This window comes from Aquarana catesbeiana, linkage group LG08 (genome assembly GCF_042186555.1).
Source record: "Aquarana catesbeiana isolate 2022-GZ linkage group LG08, ASM4218655v1, whole genome shotgun sequence".
NCBI lineage: Eukaryota > Metazoa > Chordata > Amphibia > Anura > Ranidae > Aquarana > Aquarana catesbeiana.
Genome location: NC_133331.1, coordinates 276634146 through 276660677, shown reverse-complemented (window position 1 = coordinate 276660677; position 26532 = coordinate 276634146). Strand labels below are relative to the sequence as shown.

The 26532-nt window shown below is 45.1% G+C and overlaps 1 protein-coding gene across 2 annotated transcripts; it reads right to left on the bottom strand.

The window, feature by feature from the left end:
• Nucleotides 1-9532: 9532 nt before the first annotated feature.
• On the bottom strand, nucleotides 9533-24283 carry LOC141106518 (uncharacterized). Of its 2 annotated transcripts, XM_073597349.1 has the most exons (8): nucleotides 23981-24282; nucleotides 23738-23856; nucleotides 21747-21849; nucleotides 19463-19549; nucleotides 18575-18930; nucleotides 15941-16061; nucleotides 15301-15405; nucleotides 9533-12121 (listed from the first exon to the last, which is right to left on the bottom strand). In XM_073597349.1, the coding sequence occupies exons 1-8, from the start codon at nucleotides 24012-24014 to the stop codon at nucleotides 11172-11174; spliced, it is 1875 nt and encodes a 624-aa protein (XP_073453450.1). In that variant the 5' UTR covers nucleotides 24015-24282; the 3' UTR covers nucleotides 9533-11171. The 2 variants fall into 2 exon arrangements, with proteins under 2 accessions (XP_073453450.1, XP_073453451.1); XM_073597350.1 differs by lacking the exons at nucleotides 15941-16061; nucleotides 18575-18930 and having other exon boundaries at nucleotides 23981-24283.
• Nucleotides 24284-26532: the final 2249 nt, after the last annotated feature.

Genomic DNA, 26532 nt, shown 5'->3' with positions numbered 1-26532 from the left:
ATATCCAACATGTCAAACCTTAAATTTGCGTGTGCTCCTGAAATGGTGACAACATTCATTACCCTATATTTTCTATAGGCAACTCTTTAAAGCCCCCTATAGGTCATCAGTTTAGTGCTACGGAGGAGGTCTGGTGCTAGAAATATTGCTCTCACTCCGGCATGCGCAGCAATATGTAACATATGGATCAATAAATCATACATGGCTGCTTTTCGCCTTTTACATGTGAGTTGCCTATTTATTAAACTTGTGTTTTAATACTGCACTTAGTTGGCACCCCCTTGTGTTCCTTTTCCGCACTGAAGGAGTGTCCAGTATGGTCACTGTGACCTCAGAGCTTGTCTCTGAAAGGTACATGAATTGGGTGCAAGCACCAACAATTTGAGAGTGGCAGCCCAACCAAATTTTAAAGGGTGTCCATGACAATCTTTGTAAATTCCCCTATAAGTCTTTATATCAGAGGATGTGTGTATCTAGGTGGATCCTCAATACTTTTCTCTCCTTTACAAGAAATGAAAGTCTCCTCTTACCCGGTGATGTGAGGGGTGGCCGGTTCTCCATGATGATGTCCTTCTACAGATCTTCCTTAACTTGCCCTTGTAAAGTCCTGTAAAAGTTTAGTAATGTGGAATCAGACCTGGACACAGAGCAATCAGTAAACCCATGTGTATTAATAAGCTAAACCTGTGTTAGAGTAGGTGCAGTAAAGCGAGATCGTGGCTCCTTGGGGATGGTCCACTGCCAACAGGGTACCTTTGGGTATGGTCCACTGTTGACGGGGTACCTTGGGTATGGTCCACTGCTGACTTGGTACACTGCTGATGGGGTACCTTGGGTATGGTCTACTGCTGACAGGGTACCTTTTGGTATGGTCCACTGTTGACGGGGTACCTTGGATATGGTCCACTGCTGACATGGTACACTGCTGATGGGGTACCTTGGGTATGGTCCACTGCTGACGGGGTACCTTAGGTAGGGTCCACTGTTGACGGGGTACCTTTGGGTATGGTCCACTGTTGACGGGGTACCTTGGGTATGGTCCACTGCTGACTTGGTACACTGCTGATGGGGCCTTGCTGACCTTGGGTATGGTCTACTGCCAACAGGGTACCTTTTGGTATGGTCCACTGTTGATGGGGTACCTTGGGTATGGTCCACTGCTGACAGGGTACCTTGGATATGGTCCACTGCTGACATGGTACACTGCTGATGGGGTACCTTGGGTATGGTCCACTGCTGACGGGGTACCTTGGGTATGGTTCACTGCCGACAGGGTACCTTTGGGTATGGTCCACTGCCAACAGGGTACCTTTGGGTATGGTCCACTGCCAACAGGGTACCTTTAGGTATGGTCCACTGTTGACGGGATACCTTTGGGTATGGTCCACTGTTGACAGGGTACCTTGGGTATGGTCCACTGCTGACACGGTACACTGCTGATGGGGTACCTTGGGTATAGTTCACTGCTGACGGGGTACCTTGGGTATGGTCCACTGCTAATGTGGTACTTTGGATATGGGCCACTGCTTAACCTAACTGTTTAAAAGGAGAACAGTTTACCTAAAGTCAATTTGTGACTTTAAAGTAGTATTAAGGCCATACTCACAAATGTAATGCAATGCAACTTACCAATCATTAGATGTGGTGGCTGCATTAATTTTCTTTTTTTGCTTGGTCCCCCTCTGTTTTCACCTGGTGATCTGACCAGTAACACACCTCCTGTATTAGAGTGTCCCCACTCTGGCTGAAGGAGCACAGGAGGACACCTTTGGACAGCGGCATTGTCAGTCTGGGGGGGAGGGGGGGATGTTAGATGGACTAGCAGATTTAGATGCACTAACAAATTGAAGCCAAACTCCAGCTCACACTTTATAAGCAGTTTTGGGATAAAGGTTTTACATTAATAGATAAAAGCTGATCATCGTAAGCACCCCTGTCAGTGGTAAATAGATTCTTTCAGCCCTCTAACTGCTGTATCTGCAGGAGGGATTGTTTTGTTGAAAAAAAACAACAGACTAACTGGACGGATCACCAGGTGAAAATAGAAGAAAGCCAAAAAAAAAAATAGTCATCACATCTAAGAAGAATCAGTAAGTTGCAATATAATAAATACTTGCTTTTGGGCTTAGGAAACCTCTGCTGAGAGAGATATGCATTGCTGAGTAGCTTCTGAAAATGCTAGTTCCCTGGCTGTCTCTGGCCGGGAGGGAAACATGCAGAAGTTAAGTCAGAACTCCTGACCTAAAATCTCCTGGACCGTCACTCAGGAAGTATTAAAGCCGGTGAATCGCCAGGAAACCGGCATTTTCAGGAGGTCAGCGATGACATCCTCATCATCTCTCCCAATGCAGGGTTCTGGAACTCCTGGAACAGAAAGGTTCCATTGCTCTGTCACCAGCAGATCTTCCACATACCATGGAACTGGCTTCATTATTGGCTTAGTGGTCCCAACATACAGAATAATTACCTCTGTATAAGCTGCAAAGTACCAGCGCTGCCCAATGGCCACCAAGATGCTTCCTACAGGTCACATGACCAGCTGCCTGCCAACACGGGTCACATGACACCCTCCTTCCCCATCCAGTCCACATAGAGTGCTGGGACCCCCTTCTGTCATAATAAGAAGACATTATTACCTCCTCCTCACTGGACACACACTCTCCTCATTCACACCCCCACCAGGATGTATGTGATAACCATTGCAGCTGCTCCCTTCCTCCTCCTCTGGGCTACAACAAAATGGCTCCTGTGTTCCGTCAGATTAGGCGACCCATCAGTTTTTGTAACAGAAGTGACGTGCCGTCACGGCCATCTTGGTACACCCCGCACTCAGTCACACTAAGCCTACAGTGAGAAGTCACCAAGCAGACATCTTTTTACACCCACCGAAGTTTAGCATTTCGCACTTATTTTTACCAGTAAACTGAGCTTATATAGCGAAATACAGGATTTAGAACTCAGTGACACTGTTTTGATGTTGAATTTTAAAAGCAGTGGCAAGCCTGCTTATCTCACAAGTTTGCTAATCTGACAGCAGACCACTGCTTTTTTGTGCCCCGAGCCCACCCTTTTTTGAAGCCTTTTAAAACCACTGGCTCTAATCAGCTGCTTCAAAAAAAAAAAAAAAACACCCCCTACCGCCCCCACCATAGGAGTCCATGAGTCTGGTGTCCTGAAAGGGGCCGGGCACATGGATAGAGGGGCGGCGGCAGAGATGGGGGGGGGGGGCGCCTGTGCGCCCACAATGCACGGGCCGCCACTAAAGGCAGGGGAGAGTCCTCACTATGTACTCTGTGGGCGGACCTTATCTGATTCCTTAATGAGCAGCTTCCATCTAGTTTAAGCATAGGTGGACTTGAGTACCTCGCCCATGTCAGAAGCCTTGTGCCCCAAGGGGTTCTGGGATTTCAGGTTCTTCCTCTACAGGACCACAGCACCCTTGTGCACTTTTTGATGTGTTTTGCACTTGACCTTTTCAATCACTTGGGTTTTTGAGCACACAATGCAGGCTTAAAAATCAGTCTGAAATGGCTGGTGCCTGTCAGGAAGCATGCGCGCGTGGCCCCTGACACCAGGCGGGCTAATTAAACCAAGCTGACACACAGAAGCATTGCTGTCTCATCTACAGTGTTCCCCATGTGTTATCTGCTATCCAAATCTGTTCCTGCGTATTACCCGGCTTGCCTTTGACTATTCCTGCTGTCTGCCTGCATCTGACGTTGCAGTCTTGACGTTGCATCTGCCTGCTCCTCTGGTCTTTCTGCCGCCTGCCTGATACCGACCCGGCTTGTACCAGTGACCCTGCTCCTGCCTCTACCTTGTCTCCAATATACCTGTCTGAGTTCCAGTCCTGTGGGATTCTCCTCCCAGTCTGCTGTTCACCCTGCACAGTGCCACCTGGAATTCCGGACTGACCTCCTTGCTGTTGATTCTGCCAGGCACTCGTGCTACTCTACACTCCTGCACCTCCTGTTTACTCTATCAAGGGCCTTGATTAAGAGGCGTAAGAGAGGCCTTCCTCCACAGTTTGGGCTCATCTACTAGGTACGTGAGAGTGCCATTGTATGCCTTTATTCCTGGTGCCCAAAACATGGCCTGCTATGTGAGCCCTTCTTTCCCAGCCTATTTCATAATAGGCTGCCTCTCCCTTAGACACCTTCATACTTGCCACTTCTCCCTCAGATTGCTTTGTACTTGGCTGTCTCTGCCCCAGGCTGCTATGTATTTCCACCTCTACCCCAAACCGGTTTGTACTTGGTCACCTCTGCCCCAGGCTGCTACGTACTTGGCTAACTCTCCCCCAGGCTGCTCCATACTTGGCCGCCTCTACCCCAGGCTGCTCCATACTTGGCCAACTCTCCCCCAGTCTGCTCCATACTTGGCCAACTCTCCCCCAGTCTGCTCCATACTTGGCCAACTCTCCCCCAGTCTGCTCCATACTTGGCCGCCTCTACCCCAGGCTGCTCCATACATGGCCACCTCTCCTCCAGGCTGCTCCGTACTTCTTCACCTATCCCCCAGGCTGCTCCATACTTGGCCACCTCTCCTCCAGGCTGCTCCATATTTGGTCACTTCTCCCAAATGCTGCTCCATACTTTGCCGCCTCTCCTCCAGGCTGCTCCATACTTGGCCACCTATCCTCCAGGCTGCTCCATACATGGCCACCCCACCTACAGGCTGCGCCATACTTGGTCACCTCTCTCCCAGGCTGCTTTATACTTGTACACCTCTCCCCCAGGCTGCTCCATACTTGGCCAACTATCCTCCAGGCTGCTCCATACTTTGCCATCTCTCCCCCAGGCTGCTCCATACTTGGCCAACTATCCTCCAGGCTGCTCCATACTTTGCCATCTCTCCCCCAGGCTGCTCCGTACTTGGCTGCCTCTCCATCAAGCTGCTCTGTACTTGGCCATCTCTCCCCCAGACTGCTCTGTACCTGTCCACCAGACTGCTTCATATTTGGCCTCCTCTCTCCAGACTGACCCATATTTCAGTGCCCCTCTCTCAGACTGCTCTGTACTTGGACTCCTCTCCCCCAGGCTGCTCCGTACTTGGCCACCTCTCCTCCATACATGGCCACCTTTCCCCCAGGCTGCTCCATACTTGGCCACCTCTCCTCCAGGCTGCTCTTTACTTGGCGACCTATCCTCCAGGCTGCTCCATTCTTGGTCACCTCTCCCCCAGGCTGCTCCATACTTGGACACCTCTCCCCCAGGCTGCTCTTTACTTGGCGACCTATCCTCCAGGCTGCTCCATACTTGGTCACCTCTCCCCCAGGCTGCTCCATACTTGGTCACCTCTCCCCCAGGCTGCTCCATACTTGGTCACCTCTCCCCCAGGCTGCTCCATACTTGGCCACCTCTCCCCCAGGCTGTTCCATACTTGGCCACCTCTCCTCCAGGTTGCTCCGTACTTGTCCGTCTCTCCCCCAGACTGCTCTGTATCTGTCTCCCAGACTGCTTCATATTTGGCCTTATCTCCCCCAGACTGACCCATATTTCAGTGCCCCTCCCTCAGACTGCTCTGTACTTGTACTTGTACTCCTCTCCCTCAGACTGCTCTGTACTTGGTTGCCTTTCCCCCCGGCTGCTTCATACTTTGCTGCATCTCCTCCAGAGTGCCCTGTATTTGGCTGCCTCTTCCTCAAACTGCCTTGTACATGACCACTTTTCCCGCAGACTGCTCTCTACTTTACCACCTCTCTCCTAGGCTGCTCGATACTTGGCTGCCTCTCCCCCAGGCTGCTCCAGACTAGGCCATCTCTCCCCAAAACCAAGATATTGGCATGTGAGCCGCTCTGGCTATATGGGAATGAAGTGCTAACTGCTCTCTACCATGTATGCTCCAGGCAATGGTAGAGAGTGATAGGTGTCCCAGCTGCACATCAAGTCAAAGCCTGCTGTGTGCTAGTGAATGGCTGTCTCAGCCTGGACCCCCGGGCCAGGCCACGTCCCTAATGTGTTTCACTCCACCCACCGGAGCTTAGTCATAGACACTTCACTGTCACACAGCAGGCTTTGACTTGATGTGTGGCTCCCGGGACACCTATCACTCTCTATCATCTCTCCCCCAAACTGCATCATTTCCACCCACATTTCCCCCAAGCTGCTCCACATCTGGTCACCTTGCCCCCAGGCTACCCTGTACTTGGCTGCTTCTCCTTCAGACGGCTCCATATGTGGCCGCCTCTCCCACAGACTGCTCCATACCTAGCCATTTCTCCTCCAGACTGCTCTGTACTTGCCTGCCTCCCCCCAGGCCGCTTTGTGAAACACTTTTATTTTTGATTACAGTATCTTTAAAGAGGAACTGCAGCCTGCTCACATAATTTGTAATAAAAACATCTTTGCCATTCTGAAGCTTCCCTCCAACGACTTTGCATATTATTTTATATATACTGTGATTCTGTACTTGCCAAATATGCTGCAGAAATCTCCCTCCGCGGACTCTGGCTGCAATCATTTTAACTGTGGGCAGCTGAAGCTAAAATAATGTGAAATAAAATAACATAGAACTTTAACAATATATCGGGAGACATTGCAACCCGATGGGCCGCTTAAGCCCGGGAATGGGACCATGAGGGGAGTGTGACGTAAGCAAGGATTGCAACATGTCCGTATGATATAGCCCATTACCGAGCCAAGGATACATGGAAAGGGTGATCACCAGAAAAGTAGGGGGTTCGAGGATCAGGTGTGCCCCCGAGTACAAAAGAAAGGGAAGCAAGAGAAATAGAAAGGAAGTTTACAGGTAGGGCCTCTCGCCCAGGAAATAGGACTAGTTTCAGAAGGTCAGTCTGATTGCGCCATCTGTGTATACAAAATGGTGCCAGGGTCTCCAGGTCTCAGGGAAGGTCTCCAAGGTAGTGGTGAGATCCTCCATATCTCTCAGTTAATTTACTTTAGCAAACCACAGGGAAATGGAAGGGGGGTTCTCTGATCTCCAACAGAGGGTGCCCTTGTTGTTTTAACTTTGGATAGTAAAACATTTTTTTTTCTGCCAGTAAACACCATATACAGACCACTTCCTGTTTCTGGTCTAGTAAAAAGCCTAGGCTTATGAACACCATGCACAGCTCTCTCTCGCTCTCGTGAGAATTTGCCAGGAAGGAAGGGGGGATGAGTCATAAGAGGATCAATGAGAGCTGCAGAGCTGAAGGTGTGCCTCTGTGTAAATCCAGGAAGTGAACAGGCAGCAGCTTCAGCTGCCCACAGTTAAAATGGATGCAGCCAGACTCAGTGGAGGGAGTTTTCTGCAGCATATTTGAAAAGTACAGAATCACAGTATATATAAAACAATATGCAAAGTGGTTGGAGGGAAACAGAATGGCAAATATGTTTTTTATTACAAATTATGTGAGCAGACTGCAGTTCTTCTTTAAAGTGTCAGTTCACCTTTCTATAAAAATGAAGAGGTGATCTATCACCGTACACCCTCCCCACCCCCGAGCCCTTGCTGTACTTATCTTGTGGATACTGAGCTGTCAGGATAGAACTTTTAACCACTTCAATACCGGGCACTTTCACCCCCTTCCTGCCCAGGCCAATTTTCAGCTTTCAGTGCTGTCACACTTTGAATGACATTTGTGTGGTCATGCAACAATGTACCCTTGTGAGATTTTTCTAATTTTTTGAGACATATAGAACTTTTCTTTGGTAATATTTAATCACCACTGGGGTTTATATTTTTTTGCTAAAGAAACAAAAAAAATACTGAAAATTTTGAAAACAAAAAGGTTTTTTTTTTTTTTGTTTCTGTTATAAAACTGAAAATAAGTCATTTTTCTTCTTTACTGATGTGCGCTGATTAGGCTGCACTGATGGCCACTGGTGAAGCTGCACTGGTGTACACTGATGAGGCTGCGCTGAGGAGGAGGCACTGACAAAGCTGCACTGATGGACACCGATTGGCACTGATAATCAGGGCATAGGGGTCACAGAGTGCACCCGATGAACGCCCCAGGGGGCTCACGGCAGGCATGTACTGAGAGGACGTCCATGGACACCCTCCCAGAACAAGAAAGCCATGCTGTTCTTTGGCTTCTTTGGGCTATTGCACGGTACTGAGATGGTTAAAGTGCATGAACTCTCAGTATTTAAAATCATATATTCATTCATAAAGAATTTGCATAGCCATTTGCCAAGTGAAAGTGCATGTACATTAATTTTGTGCAGATCTGGCCTAAAAAAAACTAATGTAAGTATACTATGTCCTGAGCTGGTTGAGTATAAATTATTAATTTAAAACTGAAAATACTGCATTTGGCCACTAGATGGAACGAAGTATCATAGAGATTTCCTATAATACTTGGTTACATCTAGTGGCCAATTGCAGTACTGTTCATTTAAAATCAATGATTTACATTTAAACAGCACATAAATAGCCTATTTACATTTGTTTTTGCCTCCTTCACACACAAGGAAAGAACTTTCAGTGGGCGAATTCCTTTTCAACTGCTTTCTGTCCAGCGACTTACCGGTACATCGCTGGATAGGATGAGATCTGTTTTTCAGCCAGCGACACCCTTTAAAGTAAAAGTAATCCTAACGGCTATAGAGCCACTGTGTTACATTTACAGGCGGTGGAAGGGGGTCCCACTTCTGTCCTGCCGCCGCCTTTACTGGGCTCTCCCAAGCAATCAGGGAGCCCGGTTAGTTTGCGACCCGTGGCATCCAGTTCCTGGGACACAGTGAGAGGGCACTGACAGGTGGCTGTGATGGGCACTGATAGGTGGTACTGATAGGTGGTACTGATTGGCACTGACAGGTGGCACTGATGGGCAGCACTGATGATGAGGTACTGAGAGATTACTGACAGGTGTCACTGTTAGGCACTGATTGGCACTGTGGTGGGCACTGTGGTGGGCTCTGATTGGCACTGTGGTGGGCACTGGCACACTTTATTGTTGGGACACTGCTGGGCACTGATTTACCGGTGATTTGCACAACTGAGGGGGCTGTGCTGATAATTATCAGCACAGACCCCCCCTCCGACAGGGAGAGCCGCCGATTGGCTCTCCCTGTCAGCGCAAACTGAGAAATGCCATTTACTGGCACTTCCTGGATCACGCGATGATCAGCTGTGATTGGTCACAGCTGATCACATGGTAAGAAGCCTCTGACAGAGGCTCCTTATCACGATCGGAGATGCGGCATGTCAGACTGACACGCAGCACTGAGCACCCCCGCGGGCGCGTGCCGCCATGTTATCCTGCTGGACGTCATATGACGCCCAGTCAGGATAACAGAACCACTTCCCGGCCGTCATTCTGCATACGACAGCCGGGAAGTGGTTAAATTGTCACCTATGGAGATTTTAAGGTACTGCAGTTTGGTGCTGTTCCACGGGCGTACGCAATTTTTTAAGCATGACATGTTTGGTACAGATTTACTCGGCATACCATCATCTTTTATAGTTTACCAAAACTTTAGGCATTATATTGTGTTTTTGTGCATTTAAATTAATTCAAGTGTATTTTTTCCGAAACATTTGCATTTGAAAACCGCTGCGCAAATATCATGTGACTTAAAAATATGCAACACCCACCATTTTATTCTCCAGGGCCTCTGCTTTAAAAAAAAACAAAAAAATATGTTTGGAGGTTTTAAATCATTTTCTATCAAACAAAATATGTTTTTTTACATGTAGGAGAGAAATGTCAGAACTGGGCCGGACTGGAAGTGGTTAAACAACCCCTTGGGGTAGGTATCTGACATGAGTAATAGAAGACAAGATGCATGGCCTGACAGCTAATTACAGTGACTTGAAAAAGTATTCATACCCCTTGAAATTTTCCACATTTTGTCATGTTACAACCAAAAACGTAAATTAATTTTATTGGGATTTTATGTGATAGACCAACACAAAGTGGCACATAATTGTGAAGTGGAAAAAAAATGATAAATGGTTTTCAAAATTTTTTACAAATAAATATCTGAAAAGTGTGGTGTGCATTTATTTTCAGCCCCCAAGTCAATACGCAATTGGATTTAGGTCTGGACTGGGCCATTCTAACACATGAACATGCTTTGATCTAAACGATTCCATCGTAGCTCTGTTTAGGTGAACCTCCGCCCCAGTCTCAAGTCTTTTGCGGACTCTAACAAGTTTTCTTCTAAGATTGCCCTGTATTTGGCTCCATCCATCTTTCCATCAACTCTGACCAACTTCCCTGTCGCTGCTGAAGAAAAGCATCCCCACAACATGATGCTGCCTCCACCATGTTTCACGGTGGGGATGGTGTGTTCAGGGTGATGTGCAGTGTTAGTTTTCCACCACACATAGCGTTTTGCTTTTAGGATAAAAAGTTAATATTTGGTCTCATCTGACCAGAGCACCTTCTTCCACATGTTTGCTGTGTCCCCCACATGGCTTCTTGCCAAACTGCCAATTTTATGGCTTTCTTTCAACAATGTCTTTCTTCTTGCCACTCTTCCATAAAGGCCAGATTTGTGGAGTGCAGGACTAATAGTTGTCCTGTGGACAGATTCTCCCACCTGAGCTGTGGATCTCTACAGTTCCTCCAGAGTTGCCATGGGCCTCTTGGCTGCTTCTCTGATGAATGCTCTCCTTGCCCAGCCTGTCAGTTTAGGTGGACGGCCATGTCTTGGTAGGTTTGCAGTTGTGCCATACTCTTTCCATTCTTGGATGATGGATTGAATAGTGCTCCGTGAGATGTTCAAAGCTTGGGATATTCTTTTATAACCTAACCCTACTTTAAAATTCTCCACAACTTTAGCCCTGACCTGACTGGTGAGTTCCTTGGCCTTCAAGATGCTGTTTGTTCACTAAGGTTCTCTAACAAACCTCTGAGGGCTTCACAGAATATGATATGTGCCACTTTGTGTTGGTCTATCACATAAAATCCCAATAAAATAAATTTTACGTTTTTGGTTGTAACCTGACAAATGGGGAAAATTTCAATGGGTATGAATACTTTTTCAAGGCACTGTATGTTGATTTATCTTCTTCGGTAGTGGGGATTGGGAAATAACTGAAATCTCACAGAAATATTGAAATCTTGATTGACTAAAGTCCATGTAAAATTTACAATAATCTTTACTTGGCGATCACATCTAGGACCTGCTGCTCGCTCTTTGAAGCCTCTCCTTTGAAGCTGGTGTGTACTCTCAGGTGCGAGACTGGACCTATCTATGAAACATTTCCCGCATTCAACATGAATATGGCTTCTTCCCATGGTGAACCTTTTCATGCTTTGTAAGACCCGCTTTATGGGAATAACATTTACCACATTGAGAACAGGAGTAAGGCTTATCCCCCGTGTGAGTCCGCTGATGTGAAATAAGACAGTCCCTCCGGGTGAAACACTTCCCGCACTCAGGACAGGAAAACGTCTTGTCGGCTGTGTGAAGCCTCTGATGGTTAGAAAGATTACGCCTTCCTGTAAACCGCTTTCCACATATCGAGCACGAATATGGCTTCACCCCGGTGTGAGTCAGACGATGTTTGGCCAGAGTCTGTTGCAGCCTGAAACTCTTCCCGCACTCGGAGCACTCGTGTGGCTTCTCCCCGGTATGCATCATGTGATGTTTAGCGAGACTTTGTTTTAGCGGAAATCGCTTTCCGCATTCGGAACACGAAAACGGCTTCTCGCCCGTGTGCGTTTTGCGATGTCGGACGAGCTGCGACTTCTGTACAAAACGTCTGCCGCAGTCAGAACAGGAAAACTGTAATTCGCCAGTGTGGATTTTTTGATGGGTTTGCAACTGGGAATTATAAAGGAAACCTTTCCCGCATTCGGGGCAGGAGTATGGCTTCTCTCCCGTGTGACTCATCTGATGCCGGACGACACATGACTTCTGGATAAAACATTTGCCGCAGATGGAACATGAAAATGGCTTCTCACCGGTGTGGCTTTTTTCGTGTCTCTGAAGAATGGTCCTATTAGAACAGAGTTTCCCACATTCGGAACAGGCGTACGGCCTCTCCACTGTGGAAGTTTTTCTATTTCTGCATGGACGCTGTGATAGATCTGCAGGGCGGAGGGGATGTGGTGTGTGGTTTGGGGTAATGGCTGTTTCTTCTGCAGAATCTGAAGTGATGCCATCCTCCCCTGAGCTTACACGACTTTCTTTTATTCGGTTTGTTCTGAATTGTCTCTCTAAGGAAAACAAGTAGCAAAAAACGTTAAAGTGGTTGTAAACCTCAGACATGAAATAGGAACAAAGCATATCCCTCTATAGTGTGTACTTGTCTCAATCCAGAACACTAAGCGTCATTTCTGTCTGCTGCTTCCCTCTGCTATCTGCATGAGACACTTCTGACATGTTTTCCTGACACCAAGAGATAAAAAGGTGACAGCACACAGCCTGTGATTGACAGCCCAAGTTCTATTCCTGGGTGCTGTGTGAAGGGGGGGTGTCCCTTCCCTCCAATCAGCTCTCAGAGATCTCCTTACTGAGCTCTGCAGAGTGTAACCTTAACTCTCTGCACCCTGCTTACTGAAAGCTTAGACAAGCTGTATAAATTATAGACTTTGAACAGATGTAGAGCAGATAAACAGGTACAACTTATGTAGAAGGAATTGTTTCATCTCTGTGTATCACCTGGGGATATGTAAGGGTTTACAGCTTACTTTACTCCAGTCACCCCTTCAGTCTACAGTACTGAAATCTCTTACTTATTTCACATTTTAATGACTGCCGTTTTATTTATTTTTTTTTACATTTGGTGTTGATTTCTCGCTATGACCCCACTAAGGAGTTTTCATTTGTTTCCTGTCCCTGTGACACCTGTAAAAAAAAATATATATATAGGAGGAGTGTGTTGTACCGCAGTTCTTAGCCTTTTCTGCTATACTAAAAAAAATCTATTTTTGGTCTTATTCCTGCTAGAGAGATTTCCTGTCACTTCCTGTCTTGACAGGAAATGAGGGTAAGTCCCCCCAACAAGGCAATATAGAGGTTCCCCAGCATAATTTCCATACATGTAAAGCCACACCATCTTGTCAAGGCCTCTCTGATAAGCGAGGTTCCTAACTATAAACCAGGGGTGTCAAACTTAATTTCATTGTGGGTAGCAGTATGATTGCCTCAAAGGGCTGGTTGTATTTGGAGTACATTATGTACAGAGTGCAGAGTTCAGGATTATGCTGCATACAGGATAATGATGCATACAGAGTGCACAGTTCAGAGGTGCACTAAGTACAGAGTGCAGGGTTCAGAAGTGCATTACATACAGAGTTCAGGGGTGCACAGATTGCAGGGTTTAGGGGTGAGCTACATACAGAGTGCAGGGTTCCGGTGTGTGTTACGTACAGAATGCAGAGTTCAGGGGTGGGTTATGCACAGTGTGCAGGGTTTAGGGGGGAAGGGAAATAAGTCAGAGTGCAGGGTTTAGGAGTGCATTACGTACAGAGTTCAGGGGTGCGCTACGTATGGAGTGCAGGGTTTAGGGTTGCGCTATATACAGAGTTCAAGGGCGGGCTGCACACAGAGTACAGGCTTTAGGGGTGCAATAAGTACAGAGTGAAGAGTTCAGGAGTGCATTACTTACAGAGTTCAGGAGTGTGCTATGTACAGAGTGCAGGGTTTGGTTTAGGGGTGGGCTACGTACAGAGTGCAGGGTTTAGGGGTGCGCTACGTACAGAGTGCAGGGGTTCCGGAGTGCATTAGGTACAGAGTTCAAGGTTCAGGAGTGCGTTAGGTACAGAGTTCGGGGGTGAGCTATGTACAGATTGCAGGGTTTAGGGGTGGGCTGCGTAGATAGTGCAGGGTTCCAGTGTGTGTTACGTACAGAATGCAGTTCAGGGGTGTGCTGTGTACAGAGTGCAGGGTTTAGGAATGTGCAACCCCAACCCCCACCCCAAAGCTTCCTTGCATCTCTCTCTCCTACCTTGCCCGGCTCTAGTACCTCCCCTGTGTATGCGGCTCTGCCTTGTCTTTCAGGGAGATTGTGCTCTCTCTCAGATTCTGGAGATCTGTCCCTGCCGTGAGTGCATGTAGGGATCTGTTAGTTCTGGAAGCCACTGAGAGCAAAGCTGTCCCTTGTAAATATAAAAGGCTTCTGTGTTTACAAGTGACAATGGGGAGAGGGAGCAGAGAGTTAGAGCCGGAGGCGGCGAAATAGAGTTCTGCCACGCTCTGGCTGCAAAACTGGGTGCAAGGTCCACATGACAAGGCTTGGCAGGCCAGATTTGCATGCCCTTGTGTTTGACATATGTTCTGTAAACTGTGTCAACTATAACAGCCATCAGTTCTCAAATATAACAGCCGTGAGTTCCCAACTATGACAGCCATGAGTTCCCAACTATGACAGCCGTGAGTTCCCAACTATGACAGCCGTGAGTTCCCAACTATAACAGCCGTGAGTTCCCAACTATGACAGCCGTGAGTTCCCAACTATGACAGCCGTGAGTTCCCAACTATGACAGCCGTGAGTTCCCAACTATGACAGCCGTGAGTTCCCAACTATGACAGCCGTGAGTTCCCAACTATGACAGCCGTGAGTTCCCAACTATAACAGCCGTGAGTTCCCAACTATGACAGCCGTGAGTTCCCAACTATGACAGCCGTGAGTTCCCAACTATGACAGCCGTGAGTTCCCAACTATGACAGCCGTGAGTTCCCAACTATGACAGCCGTGAGTTCCCAACTATGACAGCCGTGAGTTCCCAACTATGACAGCCGTGAGTTCCCAGCTATGACAGCCTTGCACAAACCGAGAGCTGGCTCACCTGGAGGCTGCCCCTTCTTCCTTAAAGGAAAAGCAACACACCAGAAGCCCAACATCACTCAAGGCAGAAGAAAACCCCATATGTATGTCTGCACCCAATCCAACAAAGCAACAATAAGAACCGCTCAGATCAACTTAAAACTAGCAAAAAGTCCCCAACAGAGAGACAGGTGGCAATACGATGATAGAGGTTTTAATTCTTCCCCTCCCTACATTTAAAACAAAAGAAAACATTTTGGCTGGAATAGGGCTTTAGTATGGCTGCACAACAAAGTGAGACCTGCAAGGAGGTCGGGGGCTCCTGACTCCCCCACTGGACACATACTGTCTCCCCATTACTGTCTACTGACAGAGGAGGGGGGAGAAGAAGAGATTGTTGTAGTGATTGAACAAGGAGAATCTGGGACTCTTCTCTGGATTTAGTGTTTATTACTCACCTGTGCTGATCTCTGGAGGGAATTTCCTCCTCTTTACATGGATCATCACCCATCACATTTGTCTCATGTTCTTCACTTATTCAACTACACTATGTAAACCAACACAGTAGGATGAATACCCAATAGGGAGTACCCTAAAAGTGGATATGTTATTCGTATTTATACTCACCTGTGCTGATCTCTATAGGAATGTCCTCCTCTTTAGTTTTCACAAGTTCATTTTCCTCCTTCTCGGATTTAATGTCTCTCTGAGTGGTTCTGGTGTCTCCGGAGTCTGTGAACAAAAGATGAGAATGAAGCCCCTTGAATATGTAAGGAGGGATCCACCAAAAATGTGTCGGTAGGGAAAGACTGGTCACGTCTCTTGCCGGTAATGAGGAAAAAGTGCAGAAATTTTCAAATTCGATCAAAATTTAGAAATTTGGTTCAGCAGGGACCAGACGTATTTCCATCAGTGTGTGGCCAAACACACTTGAGGAACACTTTTTTTTTTTGATCGGGGGCTGCAGCTGCTGATCCGTGTATTGTTGCAGCAGCATATGCCACTGTTGGAATACAATGCCCCAGTGAAGAGCGATTCCTCCATCCACCTCGTTTGTGTAAATGAACAAATCTGCCCGCTGGATGAAAAAAAAAAAAAAAAATTGTCCAGCTTAATAGAGGCTGATGTCTCCTGACTCCCCCACTGGGCACATACTGTCTCCTCATTACTGTCTACTGACAGAGGAGGGGGGAGAAGAAGAGATTGTTGTACTGACTGAACAAGGAGAATCTGGGACTCTTCTCTGGATTTAGTGTTTATTACTCACCTGTGCTGATCTCTGGAGGGGTTTCCTCCTTCTTACATGGGCAATCACCCTTTGTCTCAAGTTCTTCCACTTTAATATTAATCTTGTCTGCTCTGATTTCATTATCAATAGGATTTCCATCCTTCATAAAAAAGAAAAATGGTAAACTATACATACTAAGCTTACTAAATGTTATCAATCAACAGACCAACCTAAAGTGTGTACACTAAAAATGTGCTTACTCAACCCAATCAAGCATTTGAATACACAAACTTCAAAAGTTTCATGAATTTTTTTCTTTTTTTAACCACTTCGGCTCCGGAAGGTTTACCCCCCTTCATGACCAGGCCATTTTTTTTGCGATACGGCACTGCATTACTTTAACGGACAATTGCACGGTCATACGATGTTGTACCCAAACAAATTGACGTCCTTTTTTCCCCACAGATAGAGCTTTCTTTTGGTGTTATTTGATCACCTCTGCATTTTTTTTAATATAAACAAAAAAGTGCGACAATTAAAAAAAAAAAAAATATATATATATATAGTTTGTAGACGCTTTAACCTTTGAGCAAACCAATTAATATATGCTTATTGGGATTTTGTTTCCTAAAAATATTTAGCAGAATACATATTGGCCTAAACTGATGAAGAAATTTGATTTTTTACATTTTTTTATTGTGTATGTTTTATAGCAATAAGTAAAAAAAAATATATATATATATATATATATATATATATATATATATATATATATATTTTTTTTTTTTTTACTTATTGCTATAAAACATACACAATAAAAAAATGTAAAAAATCAAATTTCTTCATCAGTTTAGGCCAATATGTATTCTGCTAAATATTTTTAGGAAACAAAATCCCAATAAGCATATATTAATTGGTTTGCTCAAAGGTTAAAGCGTCTACAAACTATGGGATATTTTTTTCTTTTGTATTAGTAATGGCGGAGATCAGCGACTTATAGCAGGACTGCGATATTGTGGCGAACAAATCGGACACATATTGCAGTGATCAGTGCTAAAAATATGCACTGTCACTGTACTAATGACACTGGCTGGGAAGGGGTTAATATTAGGGGCAATCAAAGGGTTAAATGTATGCCTCTGGTTTGCTTATTTCCTATGTCGGAGGTGCTTTGACTAGGGGAAGGCATTGATCCATGTTCCTTCTTAGCAGAAACACAGGATTAGTACCTTCCCTTCTGACAGAAGGGCAATCTGCCGTGTTTACATAGGAAGATTGTTTTTCTGCCTCTGTACTGTGTAATCGGAGGGTGCCGGTGGACATCAAGTGTGCGATACCCGCTGCTGGGCTCCCGCTGTGTGGAATGCGCCCCAGACCCAGAAGTGTCAGAAGTACGTGATCTGGAGCAGAGCGGCCGCCCTGCCGTGTTATATGTGGAGTGGTTGTTAATTGGTTAAACTATGTCCCATGTGTCCCACTGGTGGCTGATGTTTTCCTGTCTTTTCTAGCCAGTGTAGGTGTTGCATAACCCCCGATAGTAAAGATGACTAAATTTGCTCTGTGTCATGTGATGCATGATAAAGAAAAAAATAAAGACTTACCTATGGGGGGTATCTCCCTGTCAGAAAAGAAAGTTTGCTGAGTGTTAGGCTGGCCATACATTATACAATTTCCCTTCAGATTTACCAAAACCATATGAGGTCAAACCTAAACACTTTGTTTGTAATCAGGCCGGCCCTTGCACTACATAGTTAAAGGACAATCTAAAGGAAACTGAACAAGAAAATTGTATAAATGTATGACCAGCTTAAAGCGCTAAGCCCCTCTATTGAGGCTGACCTATCTCCTGCGTGAGCTCTGGGCTAATAACCGGCATTCTGTCCAGGCTGCTGAAAGGTGAAACTGCCAATAAATAAAGCCTTTTATTTTCTTTCATGTAATCCTGACAGCTCCATTGACAGTAGTTTGAGTCTCTGTTAGAAGCACCGATCTCATGCAGGAGATAGGACAATCTCCACACAGGCCTTATGCCCTGTACACACGGGCGGACTTTTCACCAACAAAGGTCCGTCAGTCTTTCCAACGGACTTTCGACTGACTTTTGTCGGACTTCCGACGGACTTTCGAACCATGGACTTGCCTACACACGATCACACCTAAGTCCGACGGATTTGTACGTGATGACGTACGACCGGACTAAAATAAGGAGGTTCATAGCCAGTAGCCAATAGCTGCCCTAGCGTGGGTTTTCGTCCGTCGGACTAGCATACAGACGAGCGGATTTTTCGATAGGAACTGGGTCCGGCGGAGTTCCGACGTAAAGATTTTAAACATGTTCCAAATCTAAAGTCCGTTAGATTTTCGACAGAAACAGTCCGCTGAAGGTCCGATGAAGCCCACACATGATCGGATTGTCCACCGGATTCGGCTTGTCGGACCAGTCCGATCGAAAAGTTCACTCGTGTGTACAGGGCATTACAGCTCAACATCTCTGCTCCGACAGGGAGAGAATACAAGTAACCAAAAATATCAAGTAATCCTCAAAGATTGAAAGGTTGTATTTTTATAACAATTCAAAGTGAAATTTCAGGTTACTACAGATGCCTTTTAGTGTTTTTTTTTTTAAGATCTTCCTCTCCTCAATTATTTTACAAAACCTTTAGTCCCCTCTACCTGATCATGGTGAGGGATCTCCTGATGTTCCTGGTAAGGGATCTTCTGATGTTCCTGGTAAGGGATCTCCTGATTTTCCTGGTGAGGGATCTCCTGATGTTTCTGGTGAGGGATCTCCTGATGTTCCTGGTGAGGAATCTCCTGATGTTCCTGGTGAGGGATCTCCTGATGTTTCTGGTGAGGGATCTCCTGATGTTCCTGGTGAGGGATCTCCTGATGTTCCTGGTGAGGGATCTCCTGATGTTCCTGGTGAGGGATCTCCTGATGTTCCTGGTGAGGGATCTCCTGATGTTCCAGTGTGAAGTCCCGGGAATACAGAGGATGGGGACATCTCTCTGGGGTATTTCTGGATTCATCTGTAGAAAACACACATATGATGCCATAAATATAATGATGTTATATTTGCAAGTGTTGGATGGTGTGAGAAAGACCTCTGCCAAGATGTGCGTCCTTATAGATGCAATTGAGATTCACCCCCCCCTGACGAATGCTACTGAGAAAGAAAAAACATTTTACAGTATTTGACAGTTACCCCCAGACAAAAAAGGACATAGGAGGACATTTTCTTTTTTCTAGGGACAACTGTATAACAGAGAATAGTCCTCACTTTGGGAGAATTCCTCTCACTTCCTGTTGTGTCTCTGATGCAGGAAGTAAAGGGAAATTTCTACAATGGTACACAAAAGCAAAGAAATAATCTGGCAGGGGTTTTAACCTATTCCTACTCTATCCAAAACTAAAGAAAAGTTTTGGTTACACATACACATTAACTTTGGAGTTGTTCCCTTCCCTCCATTCATTACCATTCAACTATTCTTTGTAAACCAACACAGCCGGATGAGAAGCATCCTAAAAGTGGATGCGTTTTCCGTGTTTAGTTCTACTCACCTGTGCTGATCTCTATAGGAACTTCCTCCTCTTTAATCCTCACATGTCCTTCTTCCTCCTCCTCAGTTTTGATGTCTCTCTGAGGGTCTGTGAAAAAAAGAGGAGAGTGAAGCCCCCTGGAACGTGTAAGGTGGGACCGCAGAAAATGTGTGTTTGGGGAAAGCACAGGTATATCTTTTCTCTATGAAGAAAGACTGGTCACATCTCTTGGCGGATAATACACGACGTGATATGAAGAGGATCGCTGAAGTCTTAAAGTGATACTAAACACACAATGTTTAATCTGCATTGTCCCTTCTATGTCTGTATAGCAATGATGGCACTGTAATTATCTTTAAAAAACATCTAAGTAACCTTTTCCTAATCGATATCTAGCTGTCACATGACCCAAATTTTTCCCAGCCTGTCTGCAGGGAAATAGTGGCAGGAGGAACTTCTAGTCCTCTGCTGTTGGTCACATGTTAAAAATAAATAAAACATAAAAACAGCTTTTGAGATGAGGAGTAAAAAATAAATAATTAATATCACTAAACTGTTTTAAATTACAAATATATATTTAAAATCAAATCTTTATTATTTGGCAATAACATGGTGTGGGCGGATTGCTGCCAGCCATACATAGTATAGATTTTCTGCAGATTTTTGTCTTCAGATTTACCAAAACCACATAATATGAGGTCAAACCTTAATGCCACATATAGACGATCGGACATTCCCGACAACAAAACCGTGGATTTTTTTCCGACGGATGTTGGCTCAAACTTGTCTTGCATACGCACAGCCGCACAAATGTTGACAGAAATTCTGAAGGTCAAGAATGCGGTGACGTACAACACGTACGACGAGCCAAGAAAAATGAAGTTCAATAGCCAGTGCGGCTCTTCTGCTTGATTCCGAGCATGCGTGGACTTTTGTGCGACGGAATTGTGTACACACGATCGGAATTTCTGACAACAAGTCTTCTTGTCGGAAAATTTGAGAACCTGCTCTCAAACAGTTGTTGGCAGAAATTCCAACAGAAAATGTCCGATGGAGCCTACACACGGTCAGAATTCCCGACAGCAAGCTCACATTGAACATTTGTTGTTGGAAATTCCGATTGTGTGTGTACGCGGCATTACAGTTTCAATTTGTATGCAATCAGGCAGGCCCTTGCACTACATGGTTTTGGTAAATCTGAAAACAAAAATCTGCAGAAAATCTAATAGTGTGTATGTTGCTTTAGACTAACAGAAAGGAGAAGCCTCCACCAACCTACATGTAATACCCCACCCCCACTGTGTTTAGCTGGTTAGTGCTCAGCGCAGAAACTCACTGAAAACTGAGCATGTGCAGAGTTGCCACCACAGCTGCAAAATCCTTAGCTGACTCGGGGACATGAACAGAAGGTGGAGACAGCGAGCCGCAGGATCAACCAGGTTTTTTGCAGAATACAGAAAACGAATCTCATAGTGACTGAGTGAGTATGAGCAGCATGTAATACACCATTTATTGATAGTTTTTTAACAATGTGGGTTTAATGACAATTTAAGCTGACCATACGCTAAACAAAATTTGGAAATTCAGATAAGCAGAGACCAGACATATCTCGATCAGCGTATGGCCATCCCCACTCAACTGGAAACTATTCCTTAATCAACGGCTGTAGCCACTGATCAGTGTATTCTGACAACAGCAGGTGAGGGATTCCTCTACCCACCTCTTTTATTTATATGGAGAAATCTTTTAGGTCTTTTTTCACTCAGCAGGCTGATTAAAAACAAGTGTATGGCCGGCTTAATAGGGGCTGATGTCTCCTGACTCCCCCACTGGGCACATACTGTCTCCCCATTACTGTCTACTGACAGAGGAGGGGGGTGAAGAAGAGATTGTTGTAGTGACTGAACAAGGAGAATCTGGGACTCTTCTCTGGATTGACAAAAAAAAAAACAAAACAAAACAAAAAAAAATTTGCCCATGGGACTTTAAATGAGGTGTCCATGATGATCACAGGTAAATGAATGTAATAGTATGAAAACTATCAAAGTTTATTAGAATCATTATCATCTAATAAAGGTCATACATATAGATGGCAATCTATATCTCAATCTCTGGATTGAGACTGCATTCACATCTGAGGGACGCAACGCGTTTCGCACCAAAGTAGCTTATCTACCTTTTTTTGGCACTGAACCGTTTTTGCAGGTTTTTTTGTTTGGGGTCCCATTACAACATAGGAGATTGTTGTAGTGACTGAACAAGGAGAATCTGGGACTCTTCTCTGGATTTACTGTTTATTACTCACCTGTGCTGATCTCTGGAGGAATGTCCTCCTCCTTACACGGATCATCACCCATCACAGATTGCTCTTCTTCATCTTCAGCTTTGACAACAATCATAACTTCACCCTGGATAAGACAAAAACACATTTTTATAACAAGAATACCTACATAAAGGAATACCTACAAAAAGATCGGGTGGGATTTATCCTGCAACGTCAGGCAAGTGACAATATCCACAGGGCAATACTGTTGATTCGTGCACTCCACAAATGAGCTATCTCTTGTCATTGGATATTCAAAAAGCTTATGGCAGTGATGGCGAACCTTGGCACCACAGATGTTTTGGAACATTTCCCATGATGCTCAACTACACAGCAGAGTGCATGAGCATCATGGGAAATGTAGTTCCAAAACCTCAGGGGTGCATAGGTTCGCCTTCACTGGCCTATGACATGGATTCTTGGCGATACCTTCATTACATTCTGAAACATTGGGGCTTTTGCCTCAACTCCCTTCAGTTGGTAGCATCGTTCCCACAATAGTCTCCTGGCTTACATGAAATATGCCAGTTATCAGTTTGCCCTCTTATGAGTCAACAGGTGTATGATGCATGGGTGCCTCCTTCTCTCTCTGCTCTTTGCTCTAGCTATTGAAACCCAAGCTTAAATAAGACTAAAACCCAAATATAAAAGGTGTGGATATAGTGGGTCCCCAAATAAAATCTGTTTGCAGATGATATTCTCCTTTTTTTTAATCACATTCCGACTAATATCCACACCTAAACTTTTTACGAATGTTGGCCCGTTTCATATGAATTTTGGGCCTGGAGGCCAACCAGCAAAAATCTAAGTTCCTAACATAACCATCACCCAGCCTGAACTGAGCCAACTACACTCCATAGTCACTTTTTCTTCTTAAACACCACACCACTTACCTTTTTTAGGAATAAACCCCCAAAAATTGCTTAGATAACCTCTATAAAGCAAACTGCCCCCCCTACTGTTAACTCATTTGACTTGCTGACACGTTGGTTTGGTTTGCCATGGTTAGGCAATGTCACTGTGGGGAAAATGACTATACTTCCGAAAATATTAGATCTTTTTAGAGTACTACCGGTTCCAGTTCTGGCTTTCTACAATCTGGTTTCTCCTTCTGCCCGGGTCTCCCTATGTGTCCCTTTCCCCTGTACTGCTAGCTTACCTCCTGTCCTTCCCATCGGCTGCTATGGATTGTTTCAAGGTGGAGAATGGGGACGGGGAGCAGTAAATATGTCATATGCCCCTCTCTTTCCTAAGTGAGCACAGTGAGTGATCAGTGTACTTTGGATTTAGAAGGGGAGCACAATGCTTTGCAGGCTACTTAGAAAAAATATAATAAGTGCATTTTTTTTACCTGCAAAAAAAAATGTACATTTCTAATTTTTTTTTAAAGGTGAACTTACCCTCTAGGACAGTGTTTCTCAAATCCAGTCCTCAAGGCGCACCAACAGGTCATGTTTTCAGGATTTCCACTATTTTGCACAGGTGATTTGATCAGTTTCACCGCCTTAGTAATTACCACAGCCTTTTCATCTGAGGGAAATCCTGAAAACATGACCTGTTGGTGCGCCTTGAGGACTGGAGTTGAGAAACACTGTTCTAGGACATTCTGAGAAGATAGCACATGCTTGTTATTTTATTCCAGGCATTTGTCATACTACCCGTCTTTTCTGAAAATATTGTTTTTTGAACTCTATTATCTAAGGCTGGGTTCAGTTCACCGCATCCAATTCGCAATAGCAGGAGATTGTGACCAGCTTTCCATGGAGCCAGTTCACATATCTTCGCTGCGGCTCCGGTGTGATTTGCACAGGAGCCCTGTGCGTCTTTTGGTCCATTTCAGGTCCGAATTCAGCCCAAAATTCCTATTGTAAGCCACTGCGTGTTCTAATGTGAACCCAGCCTAAAGGTTTAAATAAAAAAAAGTAAGAAACTCCAGAAATATCATGATTATTAAGACGCTTGGTTCCATCTACCTGATCAGCCTGAGAGATCTGAGGTTGTTCCTGAGGGATCTCCTGATGTTCCTGTGTGGAGTCCCGGGAATACAGAGGACGGGGACATCTCTCTGGGGGATTTCTGTTACTGGATCCATCTGTAGGAAACACACACACTGACTGAATACATTGTTTCTATGTCTTTATATCAGAGGATGTGTGTATCTAGGGGGATCCTCAATACTCTTCTCTCCTTTACAAGAAATTAAAGTCTCCTCTTACCCGGTGATGTGAGGGGCAGCCGGTTCTCCATCATGATTTCCTTCTCCTCCCTTAGCTTGCACTTGTAAAGTTCTGTAAAAGCTTAGTAACGCGGCATCAGACCTGGACATAGTCCAATCAGTAAACTCATGTGTATTTCAGGGCTAAATTTGTTTTTGCAAGAGGCTCACGCTCCCCCAGTGCTGGGAAGGAACCCCCTTTTCTCATAATAAGAAGACATTATTACCTCCTCCTCACTGGACACACATTCTCACCCCCTCCAGGAAGTATGTGAAAACCACTACAGCTGCTAACTTCCTCCTTCTCTGGTCTACAATAAAATGGCCACACATCCTGTGTTCCGTCAGATTAGGCGACCCGTCAGATTTCGTAACGGAAGTGACGTTGCGGCACGGGCATCTTGGTACACCTTGCACTTGCCCACACTAAGCCTACAGTCTGAAGTCGCCAAGCGGACATCTTTTTACACCCACCGAAGTCTTGCATTTCACACTTATTTTTACCAGTAAACTCAGCTTATATCGTGAAATACAGTATTTAGAAACCAGTGACACTGTTTTGATGTTGAATTTTAAAAGCAGCGGCAAGCCTGCTGATCTCACACATTTGCTAATCTGACAGAAGATCGCTGCTTTTAAAATTCAACATCAAAACAGTGTCACAGAGTTCTAAATACTGCATTTCACGATATAAGCTTAGTTTAGTGGTAAAAATACATGTGAAATGCAAGACTTTGGTGGGTGTAAAAAGATGTCTGCTTAGCGACTTCAGACTGTAGGCTTATGCCCCGTACACACGGTCGGATTTTCCGATGGAAAATGTCCGATCGGAGCGTGTTGTCGGAAATTCCGACCATCAGATTTTCCGACACACAAAGTTTGAGAGCTTGCTATAAAATTTTCCGACAACAAATTCCGTTGTCGGAAATTCTGATCGTGTGTACACAAATCCGATGGACAAAGTGCCACGCATGCTCAGAATAAATAAAGAGATGAAAGCTATTGGCCACTGCCCCGTTTATAGTCCCGACGTACGTGTTTTACGTCACCGCGTTCAGAACGATCGGATTTTCCGACAACTTTGTGTGACCGTGTGTATGCAAGACAAGTTTGAGCCAACATCCGTCGAAAAAAAAAAATCCTAGGATTTTGTTGTCGGAATGTCCGAACAAAGTCCGACCGTGTGTACGGGGCATTAGTGTGGGCGAGTGCGGGGTGTACCAAGATGGTCGTGACGGAAAGTCCGTTTCGTTACAAGTTTTGACGGGTCGCCTAATCTGACGAAACACTTGCACTGGGGACCACTGTAATCACACATTCATTACATGTAGATGACATTCACCAGCCAAATAGCTCCCAGCTACAGTTACAATAAATTTCTTTTACATTTTAAACACCTTAAAACGGTCCCAGGATAATGTCCTGTGTGGTCACTGGGAGCTCATACATCAGAGAATATGATACAAGAGACTGACTGATCATCCACTCACTGTGATCTACATAGAGCATCACAGGGGGAACTACAAGTCCCAGCAATCCAACATCAGATATAGAACTACAAGTCCCAGCAATCAAATAGCAGACATATAACTACAAGTCCCAGCAATCCAATAGCAGCACACATTAGTATAGAACTACAAGTCCCAGCATTCTAATAGCAGATACAGAACTGCGAGTCCCAGCAATCAAATAGCAGACATAGATCTACAAGTCTCAGCAATCCAAGAGCAGCACACATCAGTATAGAACTACAAGTCTCAGCAATCCAATAGCAGATAAAGAACTACAGGTTGCAGCCTTCCAATAGCAGCATACAACAGATATAGAACTACAAGTCCCAGCACTCTAACTGCAGCACACACCAGAAAAGAATTACAAATCCCAGCAATCTAATAGCAGTACATATCAGATATACAACTACAAATCTCAGCAATTCAATACCAGCACACATCTATATAGAACTACAAGTCCTAGCCCTCTAATGGCAGCACACATCAGTGAATGAATGAATGAATGATTTGTAAAGCGCTGCAAATGTGAACTGAATCGCCTCAAGGCGCTAGATGCATTCTCTGTTGTCAGCTTCTTAGAAAAGGAAGGTCTTTAGTTTTTTCCTGAAGGCCTGATAGTTTTCTTCCATGCGGATGTAGGTCGGAAGAGCGTTCCATAGCCGGGGTCCTTGGACTGCGAATCTTCGTTCTCCCTTTACATCAGTAAAGAACTAGAAGTCCCAGCAAACCAATAGCATCACACATCAGTATAGAACTACAGTATAAGTCCCAGAAATCCAATAGCAGCACACACTAGAACTGCAAATCCCAGCACTCTAATGGCAGCACACATCAGTATAGAACTACAAGTCCCAGCAATCCAATAGCAGCACACACTAGAACTGCAAGTCCCAGTACTCTAATAGCAGCACACATCAGTAAAGAACTACAAATCCCAGCAATCCAATGGTAGCACATATCAGTATATAACTACAAGTGCCAGCAATCCAATAGCAGATATAGAACTACAAGTCCCAGCACTCTAATGGCAGTACACAGGTTA

What these genes read in the sequence shown, in the direction of transcription:
- LOC141106518 (XM_073597349.1), bottom strand. Translation starts at nt 24,014, where the DNA reads ATGATGGAGAACCGGCTGCCCCTCACATCACCGG. An exon ending in AGATCCCTCACCATGATCAG is followed by an intron (nt 16,062 to 18,574) that starts GTAGAGGGGACT and finishes TTTTTTATGAAG; the next exon opens with GATGGAAATCCTATTGATAA. An exon ending in CCCTCCAGAGATCAGCACAG is followed by an intron (nt 15,406 to 15,940) that starts GTGAGTAATAAA and finishes TTTTGTTCACAG; the next exon opens with ACTCCGGAGACACCAGAACC.